General features: G+C 42.5%; 2 protein-coding genes across 10 annotated transcripts in view; one reads left to right on the top strand and one right to left on the bottom strand.

Moving 5' to 3' along the window:
* The window catches only part of Rnf212b (ring finger protein 212B), a 49835-nt gene that overhangs the window by 33292 nt on the left and 1830 nt on the right, over positions 1-14713 (top strand). For 7 of the 8 annotated variants that reach the window (XM_033765073.1, XM_010637770.3, XM_010637771.3 and 4 more), the window contains 3 exons: positions 1442-1481; positions 1769-1866; positions 2988-3049. In XM_033765073.1, the coding sequence (XP_033620964.1) occupies positions 1442-1481; positions 1769-1866; positions 2988-3049 (200 nt within the window). Of the gene's footprint in view, positions 1-1441; positions 1482-1768; positions 1867-2987; positions 3050-4866; positions 5913-14713 lie in introns of those variants that run through there. The other variant, XM_010637776.1, reaches the window with a different exon arrangement.
* The window catches only part of Homez (homeobox and leucine zipper encoding), an 18435-nt gene continuing 9726 nt past the window's right edge, over positions 6005-14713 (bottom strand). The window contains exons 1-2 of one of the 2 annotated variants that reach the window (XM_010637779.2): positions 14687-14707; positions 6005-8603 (exon numbers count right to left, since the gene is read on the bottom strand). In XM_010637779.2, coding sequence (XP_010636081.1) covers positions 7006-8574 — 1569 coding nt within the window. In that variant the 5' untranslated portion in view covers positions 8575-8603; positions 14687-14707 and the 3' untranslated portion in view covers positions 6005-7005. Of the gene's footprint in view, positions 8604-14686; positions 14708-14713 lie in introns of those variants that run through there. The other variant, XM_010637777.3, reaches the window with a different exon arrangement.

A 14713-nucleotide genomic window follows, 5' to 3' on the forward strand; every position in this document is an offset into this window, starting at 1 on the left:
TTTAGTGTTTTACATATGCTTTCCTTAATTTCTTTGACTGTATCTAAAATAGCTGGTTTTAAACCTTTGTCCAGAAAGCCCAATGTCTAGGATTCCTCAGAAACAGTTTCTATTTTTGTTTTTCTTTGTATAGGCCACAATTTCTTGCCTCTTTCTGTGTCACATAATTTGCATACTTTCAGCTCTCAGCCAGCTAGGTGACAGCTGTGCTTGGCTTTTACTTTCTGCTTGTACAGCTTGGAGTTCAGCCTAAAGTGTGAGCTCAGGTGTTTCCTGAGCATGTGCACATCCTGGTATGCCCATGACCTTCTTGATTTCCAGGACTGTGTTGGAACTTTTCAAAGCCCCCATGGACATCTCATTCCCTACCTTTTCCTTTATGCTCTTTTTAGTTATTATTTGCCTCAGCTGATAATCATTTTAGGCAGCGGAAACAAGTACCTCTGATTGTTTGCAGCAAACATTTCTAGGGAGAAGGATTTTCTGCTCTTAGTGAGCCCTGAACTCTGAGACCTGGTGAGCTTGAGTTCCAACTCAAGTCAAATAAAAACAGTGTTGCAAGTAAGATCTTCTAGGGAACCACTGGACTGGTCAAATAATGAGTTCTGTTAGAATTAAGCTTCAGAGCTCTAATCCTGCTCCTTCCCTCTATTGACTGCCCTACTTGTTTTCACCATGATTATGGCCTGTTGGTTTTCACAGCTCTCATGGAGCTGGAGAAGGAGAAAGGAGAATAGGGCAAATTAAAATAATGATACAAAGCTTGTTTGTTTGTTGACATTCAGCTGTCTTTTAGAATACCCATTCTCCAGGTTGCTACAAGCTCATTATTGATTTCCAGAGTTCAGAAAAAGTTCTTCTCACCATTTTTGCTCGTTTTCTCATTGCTTTCTTTTGGGGGGGAAGGCGGGGCCTTTGCAGTAAGCTACATTTCCAGCCCCTTTTTAGAAAAATTTTTTCAAAAGTTTTGATACAGTATCCTTGTTGCTAAATTGCCCAGGATGGACTGGAACTTGTGATCCTCCTCAGCTTTCCAGAGTGCTAGTTATTACAGGTGTGTACCGCACCTGGCTTCTCATTGCTTTTATGGAAGCAATAAATTTTTAGTGCTTATTTCCCATCATTTTTGCTGATATCATTCCTAGCCAATTTAATAACCTTGATCTTTAGTTGTACTTTCTAGTTAGTAATGTCCATCTTAGTGGGTAAACCAAGGCAGATACATTAGAGTACATCGAGACAGGAATGGATCCTGACCCAAACTCATGGGATGGAGGACAAAGCCCTGCTAGGTGACTTGTAAGCCTTTTTCCTTACCATTAGCCCCGAATGCTAACATATACTCAATCTTTGATCCCCATTTCTTTTGCCCTAGCCCCTAATATCTTGAGTCTCTTCTCCAGTTCCTGGATTATCATACAGGCTAATTTTTGTTTTCTAGAAACTCCTTCGCCAGCTTCAACTCACAACCTGTCTTATAGGTGAGTAACATTATGCTTCCTCTCTGGGGATCTGTTCACCAGGACACTCTTCCAGCAGCCCTGGAGTTACTTCACTGGTCTATACCACTGAAGTTTATAATCTGCTTTACAAACAAAAGAGCAGGTTGAATAGCTCTGTGTTTAATATATATCTGAATTATTTAATTTTGTTTTCACAAGCAGGGGATTCCTCCTCTCTGGCCTAAATGGTTAGGCCCTTCCTTTATATATGCATTTTACTTTTATGTTTCCTTTTCTCTGCTGATGTTTTCATTTCCTTTCCTTAGAACTTCATCTACCCCTTCTGGGATGGGGATTTTTTGTGTCAGACCATTTCTAAATGGGGAGTCAGGCCACACAAGAGTACTCACCCCCAACATTTCTGGTAAGTTAACATTCCCAAAGGAGTGGAGATTCAACCACTGACACAAACTAAAATGAAAATTTTCAGGTGACAAAAAGTTGACACTTGCCCTTAATAAAGAGAACTGTTCCCAGTTTGGTTCCTTAAATTCTTTTAAAGAGTTACCCAGTTTCCTTTACAGTGGAGAGATGCTCTGGATTTTGCCTGCATAACACTCATCCTGTCACCCGTTGAATTCTGCCAGTGAGCCAAGTTGACCTATAAGATTAGAATGAACTGGCTTTTTTTTTTTTTTTTTTTTAATCCCTATGTTGAATATGCTGGGAGCTCAATTCTGAGGATTATAAAATCAATATCCTTTTTTCTCCCTTTTTTTTTTTTGTACCAGTGATCCAACTCGGGTCCTTGCACTTGAGAGGCAGGTGACAGAACCACTGAGCTAAATCACAGGCCTCTCCCCATCTTTTATTTATTTATTTATTTTTATTTTTTGAGACAGGGTCTCACTATGTAGTTGAGACTGACCTGGAACTCACTATGTAGCCCAGGCTGGTCTCAAACTCACAGTTATCCTCCTACCTCAGTCTCCCGAGTGCTGGGACTATAGGAATGCGCCACAATGCCCAATCTCCCCATCTTTTTAAAAAAGAGTACCTCTGCTACCAGTGGTCTTGCTAAGGGGCTGCCATCTTTCATAACTCACCTAAATATATTTTGAGACTGACCTGGAACTCACTATGTAGCCCAGGCTGGTCTCAAACTCACAGTTATCCTCCTACCTCAGTCTCCCGAGTGCTGGGACTATAGGAATGCGCCACAATGCCCAATCTCCCCATCTTTTTAAAAAAGAGTACCTCTGCTACCAGTGGTCTTGCTAAGGGGCTGCCATCTTTCATAACTCACCTAAATATATTCCCTATCTTCCCACTCATAATTAAACTCAAATCTCAAGACTGCTCTGTTGGCATCCCATCCTCACAGGAAATAATGGACTTTATAACTTATCTCTTAAATTGCTTAGCTAATATTTGTTTCCCTTTTGAGTAGTGTTCCTTTGATTTAGGTCCAGAGACCCTGACCACAAGTAGCACTGCTGAACAACTGCCCCAAACTGTCCCTTACCATTTCCTTCTGTCCTTCAGGTCAAAGGGAAAGCAGGACTCCTCGAGAGAGTCTTCCTGGTTTCCAGCTGCCAGTCCTGCAGGTAAAGCCTGGTTAGTCTAATTTACCTGTGCACAAAAACTCACATGACTCTGCTGGCACACTAAAAGCCTCTGGTCTTGTTAAGGTGGTGGAGTGTAACCACAGTGCAGAGTGACATGGGTTTCAGATGTAGAAAACGTGTTTGCAATTTCCCAGGATTTTTTTTGAGACAGGATCTTGCTAGGTAGTTCAGGCTGGCCCTGAACATGTGGCAGTAATCCTGCTTTAGCTTCCCATGGTGTGGCTACAGAAATGTACCACCATGCCCTGTTCCTAGTCTTTTTCTTTTCCGTTTTTTTTTTTTGTATCAGGGATACAACTCAGGACCTTGCACTTTTGAGGCAGGCAGTGGTACCACTGAGCTAAATCCCTGGCCCCTTGGGAGTTTTTAAAATTAAGTCAAATGGTAGTGAAATTTCAACCAAGAGGTCTTAGCCAGTGACATAGTGGCATTGCCCAGTAGTTCCACAAGAGTATTTTCACTGGACTGTATCTTTTGGGTGAAGGTTCTCCTTGAACTATGAAAAACCACATTTATTTCTCCAGAGACAGGTAGAATAATGCTTTGTAAATTTATGGGAGTATGATTCTTATCTGGGCAACAAAAGGAAAAGGACGTGGTAATGAGAAGTCTGTTAAGGCTTCTATTAAAAGTCTAGTCTTGCCTTTCAATTTTTATGGCATGGATTTTGAGGATATTTGATCTTAAATTCTATTACATGAAAATCAAATCAAATGTCTTTTGAACATTTGATATTAAAGAATTTTTGACATTGGGTATTTCTTTAGGCGTGATGATAGTTTTTTCTTTGTAAATGCATTTAAATTTTTACAAATGGAAAATTAATTATATCTGGATGTTACTTTAGTATAAATTTAGTAGATAGGATTAGTGGGAAAAGAGAAATAAAAAATCAGCCATGAAGTTGGATGTGAGGATTATATGAGTTCATTTTTCTTTTCTTTTTTTTTTTTTTAGACAGGGTCTCACTATGTAGTTGAGACTGACCTGGAACTCACTGTGTAGCCCAGGCTGGTCTCGAACTCACAGTGATCCTCCTGCCTCAGCCTCCTGAGTGCTGGGATTACAGGCATGTGCCACCACACCCAGCTGAGTTCATCATGCCCAGCCGAGTTCATTATTCTAGTCTGCCTTTTTAAATTTTTTCCACTTTAAAGGTCTTTTAAAAATATTTATTTATTTATTTATTTATTTATTTAGTTTGTTTGAGACAGGGTCTCACTATGTAGTTGAGACTGACCTGGAACTCACTATGTAGCCTAGGCTGGTCTCAAACTCACAGCATCCTCCCAGTGCTGGGATTACAGGTGTGTGCTACCACGCCCGGTTTAAAAATAGTTACAGAAGAAAGTACCACCTCCCTAGAAGCATAAGAATTCTTCTCCACAGGGGCCTGGGATTTAGCTCAGTGATGCCACCACCTGCCTTGCAAGCATAAAGTCTGGAGGTTGATCCCCACTGCAAAAAAAAAAAAAATTCTGCTTCCCTGCTAATCATTTCTGGGCATGGTAATCACATGTTCTAGGTCTTCCAAAACAGTTTGATTTTCAAATAATTGTTATAAACCATCCTTTTTATCATCCTTAGCCACTGAAATATTTCATACTTTTGTAAGCAACAACAAAGCCTTGTTACACAAAAGATACCAAATCTAACTATCATGCAGTAGAAGAAAAGCCTCGGGAAAGCAACAGTGGTTGATTATCTTCTGATAAATTTCATATAATAGCTTGAAAGTGTTTTACTAGCCATTTTTGTTACAAACACTCAGTTTGCCTTCCTGTTCTGTTTACCAGGAGACTCCTTACCAGCAGAGGCAGATGGGATTAGCCAGGGAGAGAGGAGCCTTTACCACTTCCAGATAGACCACGTCAAGGTCTGATCTGTATGTACTGCTGAGAGCTGGACTATAGCATCCACTACTGATCCAGTGAGATAGTCTTGGAAAGTGTACATCTACTTTGTCTCCTGGTTTCACTCTGTACCTTATGCTTTCTGTATCTTTACCCAGTACATCCTATTTACCTCCCAGGAAAGCAGTCAGGTCTTATAGGCTAGTGCTTTGGACAGATGTTTATCTCTACCCCAAAAGATGTGTGTAGCTCCTTTCATGTTCTACAGTATGAAACTAAAATCGTAAAAATAATTCTCGGCATCATGCTTGGGAGATTGGATAATATACTCATCAACTTGTTTCATTTCTACATTTTTTCCACTTGGATATATGTCCCATTGCCAATGTTAGCAAACATTAGCTCTCTGTTCCTTGTCTTTATACTTTTCTTGTTTACCTATTGTTTCCTCTGTGCCTGGTTACATTAAATATATTGGTTTTCCTTTGACATAAATAGTTGGATATATAAACTCTGTAGATGACAAGATGCCCCTTTATGATTATCGCACCTGTCACTATTAGAAGCTCTAGAATGGTTAGATGAGCAAGAGGAGTTACCTACAAGCCTACTGTATCTCTGTCTCTGCTGAAGCCTCAGAAATTTTAATCATTGTCCTGACTTCTGGAAAACAATGAAACAAAGTGTGTGGTGACAGATGCTGACCTACTGCGTTATAGTTTTTGTCCTTTTAATTTTACCCAACAAAGCCTGCCCCTTGAAATTATAAAAAGTATAGTACATCAGAAAAAAATTCTAATTGGTGCTGGAAATTCAATTCAAGGCCTCCCATATGCGAGGCAAGTATTCTACCACCAAGCGGCACCCTGGCTGTAAATTAGAACTATTAATGGATTTGACTTCATTAATCCCTAAATGATAGGAGTGGCAAAGCAGAAAAGAGAGAAACAATTTGGGGCCTTTTTAGTATTTTTCTAGGGATGCAGGGTTTCCTCTCTTTTATTTTTAAAAAGTTAACTGATTGATGTTTGTTTTTATAATCTTAACTGATGCAAACCATTTTAAAACATCAGTAATTCAGTTAAAACTGTACTGTATACCTAAAATGTACCAATAAACTCAATAAAAATAATAATAATAATTCAGTTAAAGACCATAGTCCCTTTGTCTCCAAGACAAATCCTATAGAGAGGGAAAAGTCTTTTCTGGTCACAGATTAAACAGCAAAAAAACTGAAAAATTAGTCTTTGTCAAGCTAGATTTGAGGTAGTGTCAGGTTTGTAAAACCAAACCTGGTACTGCTTCTGTCACCCTTTGACCAGGAGAACTGTCCCTTCTCATCATTCTGTAATGTAATTCTATGTTTTGTAAAAGACATCTCTCCTAATTCCGACCTCCAATGAATATCTAGACTAAATATTCACCACCCATTTCTAAACCTTTTGAGACTCTGCAGGGAAGATTTACCCTGAGACAAATAGTAAACAAAAGGGGATTTTGTAGCGATGAAAAGGAGGCAAAGTGGTCCCAGTATCAGAAATGAGAACATTCTGCTTCCCATGATTCAGTGATGAAGCAGATGAGATTATCAAGTTGGTACGAGGAACAGGAAGTATCTATGACAAGGCTGGAACGTATTGAGAATCTTAGCTCCATTATGCATTGTGCTCAGAAGGATTGGGAAGGATGCAAGGCAGCCTTAGAATCCAGGAAAATGGTGGGATCAGGATGCACTGGTATCATCAATTGAATCATCAGTTCTCTACTTTCTTTCTAGGACTTCTGTGGGTGTAGGGATGAGGCCCAGCCTCTAGTGCTCCAAGGGAGAAAAATACCAGAAAAAAGGAGAACAAGGGCCGTTGCCTAGCTCAGTGTCAGATCTTTAGCCCTAAGGCTAGAGGATTTTTGGGCATCCTCCCCCATCCATCCTCAAATTACTATATCCCCATCACCCACTCTGAAGAACACAAAGATTTTTAGTTCTTTGTCACAAAGTAATTTTTAAAATGTGGTTTGTTTAAACAGTTACTAAATCTGTTCATCCTTTAGTAACAAACCTTCCCCTTTCCTTAGTCCGCCCACTCAGTCCTGTATGATCACATCATCATCGTCGTCATCGTCATCATCTTCCTCCTCCTCTTCTTCACCATCTTCTGGCAGTTCTTCTTCCTCCTCTTCCTCTTCCTCATCTAAACAAACAACCACCTCAGCTGGCTCACGTAACTGAGAGTCAAACCAATCCCTCACCTGCTGGGTGCTCAGCCTTGACACCCGACACAGCTGAGGGATATCAGTTTCCTGGAGCTGATGGTGGGCTGCCCAGTACCTCTCCAAGGATCCTATATCCGGTGGAGGTGGGGGTGCTGGCAGAGGTGGTGTCTTGGCCCATTCTTTCAAGGAGCGAGTTGATGGTGGTGTGGTAGTTGCTGGGTCTTGGAAACTAGCGGCACCAGGCACTGCATTGTCCCGAAACCATTTTAGTTGCCCATGCTTCAAGGCATAACGTGTATCACCAAACCACTGAATGATCTCAGGCCTAGGTAAACCCGTGATCTGTTCTAATTTATGGTAATCTTCACGCCGTGCCCATTGGCACTGTAGAAAAAAGGATTTGAGGATTGCCAGCTGCTCTTTGGTTTTGCGCTTAATCTTTCGCTGGCGTTGCATATCGGGGGAAAGGTATCCTGTGGGGCTGGCCCTACTTGCTAGTGAGTTAGGCCGCAGCCTTTGGGACCAGCCTGCTTCCACATGTGGAGGCTGTGCCTGTTCTCTGGCTGATGGTGACTGTGAGACACAGCCCAGCGACTGGAGGGGTTTAGGGCTGGCAGTAGCTCCATTAGCCAGTACCTGGAAAGAGGAAGAAGAGGTAGAGGAAGAAGGAGTCACACGAGGTGTTGTCTCCTCCTTACAACTACTGGCCGGTGATGAAAGTGATGGCTTATGCTGAGCTTGTGGCTGGTGAACAGCAGTGGAGTGGTTCCAGGAAGCGGTGCCTATACCACATGAATGGTCAGGACCCCTGCCTGCCTGCTCCTTAGAGAGGCTACCACTTTGCCGATTCTGTGAAAAATCTGGTTGTTTGGGGAATGCTCCACTGCCAGGTGTCAAGAGGGACTCCTTTGCTTTCTGGTGACTCAGCGGCAGTGGCAGATTCTGAGAGGACTCCTCAGGTTCCACCTTCAATCCTTTCATCTGGGTGGGCTCACTGAGAGTCAGAGGGCTTCTTCCAAGACCACCTTGTTCCGGAGGTGGGATCTGAGAAGACTGTACCTCCTCTGGGGGCCGCACTACATGATGAGTAAAAGATAGAAGGGATTTGAAATGGAGTTGGTCCTGGTGGTAGACTACTCGGGCTCGAGTCTCTTCTATTTCTTCAGATGACCAGCTAATGCCACATCGGAGGCGCTGGGCCATGAACCATGTCTTGACTTTCTCCATCTGCAACCCATAACGCAAGCAGAGAAGGGCAATGTCTGCTAGACTGGGATAGGGAAAGTAGCTGAAGGTTTGCAGCAGGTGTTCATTGCTGTCCAGCTCACTGGTCTGGGCTGCTTGGGTCCACACCAGCTGTAGCTCCTCAGAGATTGGAGGGAGGCAGATGAGCCCTGCTGGTGAGCTATGAAGACTGCTGGCCTCTTTACTAGGAGGCATGGCTCCCAATGTGTGCCCTTCAGAGACAGCTGTAATAAGAAGAGAGACAGCTCAATCCCAGAGGCTCCTCTTTAGGCACATCACACGATTTCTACCAAACCAGAACGCTGAAGTGTTCAACTGTAGAAAGTACTTTTATGTAGAAAGTACTGTTAGTCATGGCATATTGCTTATAAAGTGCTCATTTATTTTATTAAATTTCTCTTTATTTTGTTACTTTATGTTGCCCAAGCTAGTCTTTTTTTTTGTTTTTTGTTGGTTTTTTTTGGTACCGGAGATCAAACTCGGGTCCTTGTGCTTTCGAGGCAGGCAGTGGAACCTCTAAGCTAAATCCCAGGCTACCCAAGCTAGTCTTGAACTCCTGAGCTGAAGGAGTCTCCCACCTCAGCCTCCTGAGTAGCTGGGACTATAGATGCATCACCACACCCAGCTGTCACTCAATCTTCATAACTTTGTGAAGTCATCATAGTCTGCTATAATTCCCAATTTTTGTATTAAAAAAATAAGGTACATAAAAGTTGTTATCCCAAGTCATTTGACTAATGAATGTTGTTGTTACTAAGACAAAAACCTGTATGTACAGATTAGGAAGGGAAAATTATTCTTATAAAGCCATTATCTTTTCAATTCATGCTTGTTTTTGTTTTTTGGTTCTGGGAATCAAACTCAGGAATATGCACTTGCAAGCAGTGGAACCACTGAGCTAAATCCCCAGCCCAAACTTGTTTTATCATTCAAATCAAACTTGCTTCTAGAAGCTGTCCCCTAACTCTCACCCTCTAAATTCATGGAATAAAAGTTACAAAATAAAGACAGCCACAAAGGCAGGAGGAGCAGCAGAACTATTACTTTCCACCTAACAACACAGGATTACTCCTAGAATGTGGAGGGAGGTTGGGAAAACCGATGACTACCTGAAGGTAGGACAGCACTGCCCTCTGCCCAGCCCCCAGCACTTTTTTCCTTTCCCTTCTTGTTGGTGGAGTATTGGGGGAAGGGAATGATAGTACCTTCAACCCCTGAATTCAGTCTGGATAGCTCCCCCCAACCCATTTCTCGGTAGGCTGGGAGACTGAGATCTGGGATAAAGAAGGCCCACTCCCCCTGGGTTTAGGTCATGTGGACAGGAGAATGTTCCCTCCTCTGTCAGCCTCAGAACAAAGGTTATCCCCTCCCCCAGCCTTTGTCTCTTCCAACGGCTCAGCCTCTCTCCAGGGAGCCCAAAGAGCTCCTACCAACATTAACAGCCCCTTTCACTCTGGGGGAAAGGCCTGAAGCTCTTATCTTTGCAGTCCAGCTTTCTTCTCAAAACTAGGTAGACCGCTTCATTATAAATTGTAACCAGTTCGCATAAGCAACCCAGCACAACACTGCTCCCAGGTTAGGGGTGTGGGGACTCCAGGGACAACCTCTAACTGAAACACATACCTGCTCAAGTTATTTCCTGGAATATTGTTGAGTTTTAATTCAGCTCCCAATGTAAGCATGAGATCCTTTAACACTTGCTACCCTTTACTCTTAGGGGATTACCAACTGTGTTTATAAATATTACTTCTGATCTGTTAAGGTTAGTACCCAAGTTCATAAAGTTCAAACAATGTAATGTCAAGGATATTTATTTATTTGCGGTGCTAGGGATGGAAGCCAGAGCATTGCACAAGCCTGGCAAGAGTCCTATCACTGAGCTAAACCCTCAGCCCCAGAAATAAGAATTTTCCACTAAGGCCAGCCTTGAGTTTGAATCCCAATTCTGCCATTTGCCAGTTAGCTACATGAAATTGGTAAAAGTACTGAAATGATATGAGCCTCAGCTTCTTCCTGTAAAAAATGAAGATGCTGTCTGGATGTGGCACACACCTGTAATCCCACAACTCAGGAGGCTGAGGCAGGGGAAGAGTTGAGGCCAGCCTGTATTACACAAGGATACACACAGAGGGAAAGGGGTTGGGTGCTAGGGGGACAGGGGACGGACTGCCGAGTGTACTGTATTATTTTTACTATTATGTGCTAGTATTAATGTATAGGTGGGGAGAAAGTAGAGATGCTTTATTAAGAGATGGAAGTCTGGGCTGTGGCAGATTTGAGATTAATTGCAGCAAAGTACCTACCTGGCAGATATGACTAAATAAAATACCCTTGATGCTATGCGTAGAACAAAGTAAAGGGTCAATACCTAGCATTTTTTTTGTTGTTGTTGTTTCATCTCATGGATGACTCAGATGTAAGGTAATATGCCTCTTGGTGGGAAAAGTGGGCAAAGACTAAATCCTTTAACATCAGTTTTTCAATCTGTTTTTGCAGTCCTAATTGTATCTTAACAGTTGAGGAACCTAGGGTATTTATGACTTTTTAAAAATTTACTTATTTTTCTTATTTTGGTACCAGGGATTGAACTCAGGTCCTTGCGCTTGCAGAGCGGGTGCAAGAACCACTGAGCTAAATCCCCGGCCCTACTTTTCTTTTTGCAGTAGGGATGCAAAAGATTTGTTTCCAGGGATGGAAACCAGGGCCTTTCCTGTGCTAGGCAAGTGCTCTATCACTGAGCTATATTCTTACCCCTATGATTTCAAGCTTTTTATATTTAGGGCTTTGGATACAATTTCAGAATGGATTTTGTTGTGTTTAAAAAAGTATGAGAATCATAGCTTTGGAGGAAGTACTTCCATAATTTGGATCCTTTTTATTGCTGTGTGAATTGCCCCCATGATTGCTTCATCTTTTCCCTCCCAGATTCATCCTAGACACTGCTTCGTGGCTAGGAGCTACACTATCACTTAGAAATTGTGGGGGCCAGGGATTTAGCTCAGTGGTTTCAGCACCTGCCTTGCAAGCGCAAGGACCAGAGCTCGATCCCCATACCAAAAAAAGGAAAAAAAAAAAAAAAGATCCAAGAATGGTGGCACAGGCCTGTCGTCCCAGCTCTTGGGAGTCAGAGGCAGGAGGATCACTCTGAGTTTGAGACCAGCCTGGACTACATAGTGAGTTCCAGGTCAGTCTCAGCTACATAGTGAGACCCTGTCTCAAAAAACCAAAACAAAGAAAAAAAGAAAGAAATTGTAGGCCCCTACGAACAACACCAGTTTTGAGGTGGAGAATACTTCATGATGGCAGTGCCTGACATCAACTTGACCAATTTGGTGTGCTTTTCTATAAGGACACAGTCTACTTTTTAGGAGGAAAATGTAGCATAAACCATGAAGTTGTCCAGTCCACTGTGAAGGTGGGGACCAAAAGACACAGCTAAAAGCCTTCAGATTCTCAGCATCAGCTTGGTATTTCGGTGTAACATGTAATAAGGCAATGAAGTATCTTGGGATACTGTATACCTTGTTTTCACTTACACAAAATATAAGTTATGGAAAAAAGAAAACTTTCTAAAAGAGAATGGTGGGGCCAGGGATTTAGCTCAGTGGCACTGCACCTGCCTTGCAAGCACAAGGTCCTGAGTTACATCCCAGGTACCCCCCCCCCCCGCCAAAAGAGAATGGTGGCTTACATCAAGACACAGCTGTGTAGCTGGTACTTCCTTGGAAGGATATGCTTTTGAACTAGGTGGAAACTACAACCCAGAGTGGCTTGTGAAAATTACAAGTAGGGCAGACTAGGAACCAAAACCACAATTTAAGACTCTACGGTGTCTGTTTTTGTGTCTTCATTTTGGATTAGGTAGCAAAAGGAATCAATCCAGAGAAGGACTCCTAGGGCAAAGGTGGTGTTGAGTATTCTGAATAATTACTATATTTGTATCCCTATTAAATATGCTAGTTATGCTTTATTGCTAAAGTCACTAATAAAAAATACAGTCAGAGCTGGTGTGTGAGTGGTGTATGTCTGTAATCCCAGTACTATGGGAGGCTGAGGCAGGAGGATGGCAAGTTTGAACCCAGCCTGGGCAACTTAGCAACGCAGTGAGACCTTATATCAAATTTTTAAAAAGGATGGGGATGTAGGTCACTCAGTATGAATACCCTGGGTTCAATCCTGAGTACTGAGAGGGGAAAAAAAAGTATGTAATACCATTCCTTCCCTTGTGCTTTCTGAATCCCTGGTCAGATGGCAGTAAAGAACTGGCTGTCTTAAATTTCCAGTTGCAGTGTTTATACAGTCCTAGGAAATAGATTTTGGAGCTTTCCAGTTGAACCTAGGTTTATGGTTAAAGTAGAAGACAAAGTAGAAAACAGGTATGATGCTGAATTCTCTAAATCTTTATTCAAGAGAAAACCTGAGGAATTGCCTGAAATGTGTTTTCATGGTACAGTATTAAGGGCCTTAAGGATGTTTCTTGAAATTTTACTTATATGCTTAACTTTTTGGATCCCGAACCTCTCTAAAAATCAGAAAAAGTTACAGACTATCAGATTAAGACCTCTGCCTTGTCTTCCCAACTTAATAAACGCAGTAGTGGTAATTAAAGAGCAGCTTAATGTAAATCAATGGAAAGAGTGAAAGATTGGAGAATTGGATTAAGAAAGGAACTGGATATTTATGGTATGAGCTGGAGAGGGTGAAGAGTGCTCAACTGGGCAAGAGCCTGGCTAACTGGCCTACTGGATTACTGGATTATTGGTTACTACAGGATCAATAACCACAGTGCCCTGGATACTAGAGGTTAGCAGACTGCTTCTAGGGCACCCAAGTCACTAGCTTCATTCAGTTGTCTGTGTGCTTACAACAGTTTTGTATGACTGCAAAACTGCTTATCACCAGTTTTTCAGTTTTTAATAATGTAATTAAATATCACATAAACCTGTGAAAAATACTAAATTAAAGACCTTTCCTATGAAAAACTAAGCCATATGCTTTGCAGAGGCATAATACCAAGAAGAAATACAATTACAAACTGATGAGTGAAGAGTGGGTAGGACAACTGTAAAATATTAGGAGACTTAAAAAATCTCAAAAATATTCTGCACTTAGATTGTTTCAAAAGTGTGTACTCTCACTGCAAAGAAACCAAAACTGCAAATCATCCATGATCGAGGGCCGGGGATTTAGCTCAGCGGTTCGGTGGCCTGCCTTGTAAGCTCAAGGACCCGAGTTCAATCCCCGGTACCAAAAAAAAAAAAAAAAAACATGATCGAAATGCCTGAGTGATTCTCACCCCAGACTGCACACTAAAATTTACCTGGGAAATTTAAAAACCAGCCCCCCACTTTGATTTAGTCTGGACTGGGGACCTCTCATCCATAGTGTAAAAAATTCTCAGGGCGCTGCCAGGTTTGAGACTCCCTTGGTAGTTAATACTAGAAAGTCAACTGGCAACTTCAATCAGCAGGCTCACACACACAAAAATGTCCCAGCATTACACCAGAAGAACGGTAAGATGAATATTTTTAATTACAATGTTGTAAGATAACGTATGCATTATTTAAAAAATTGCCAACGTTGGCTTTTTCAATTACTGCTGTCTACCTATCCTAAATCATATAATATAAAAGGGATTATAGTGAGAAGAAGGCTCATAGATTAAGAAAGATCTGATCTGGGCCAACATTACCAAACAGGTCTCAGCTTGAGTATTCTTTCAGTTTAGAAGTCTCAGATTAGGGCGCAACACCAGGAACCTCCGAAGATTCAAAGTGTTTCCGGGTCTGGTCTTTTCCCTATGGCTGGGCACCGGAGTCAGAGGGGCAGTTTCTTCTAAACCTTTCATTCCCAAGACCACTGCTCCCCAAGAAATAAGGCCAGGTTCTATACATGTGTTATGGTCGCCTGGAGGTAGTCATGGGGATGGGGGGGGCTGGGAAGGAAACGTTTCTCCTATCCTCCATTTCACAGGCAGTCTCGAAGGCTCCGAACTGGGTCAGAGAACAAAAAGTTGCTGCACTTAGGGGCGGTAAACCCCAGGAGGCAGGCGAATCTCAATCATTCTTTAGCCAAGGGCGTCCCAACCCAGCCGTCCCCTCCTCCCTACACACCCCTTAGCCCTCCCCCAGTTAGAACAGGGAGTCTAAAAGTCCAGAGCAGAAAGGGGTGAGGACTGGGCGACTTCTGACCTAGTACTGTACAGTATTCTCCACCCCCCGCCCCCGGCCGGCCGGGGATGGGGCTCCGGAGGTCGGAGAGCGTACACCGGCTGGGAGGGGAAGTCCAAGGGGCTGGGATCACTCACCGCGGTCCGGCCCGGGCGGCGGCTCCC

Source organism: Fukomys damarensis, unplaced genomic scaffold, assembly GCF_012274545.1.
Source record: "Fukomys damarensis isolate Sample0158 unplaced genomic scaffold, DMR_v1.0_HiC HiC_scaffold_17, whole genome shotgun sequence".
Taxonomy (NCBI): Eukaryota; Metazoa; Chordata; class Mammalia; order Rodentia; family Bathyergidae; genus Fukomys; species Fukomys damarensis.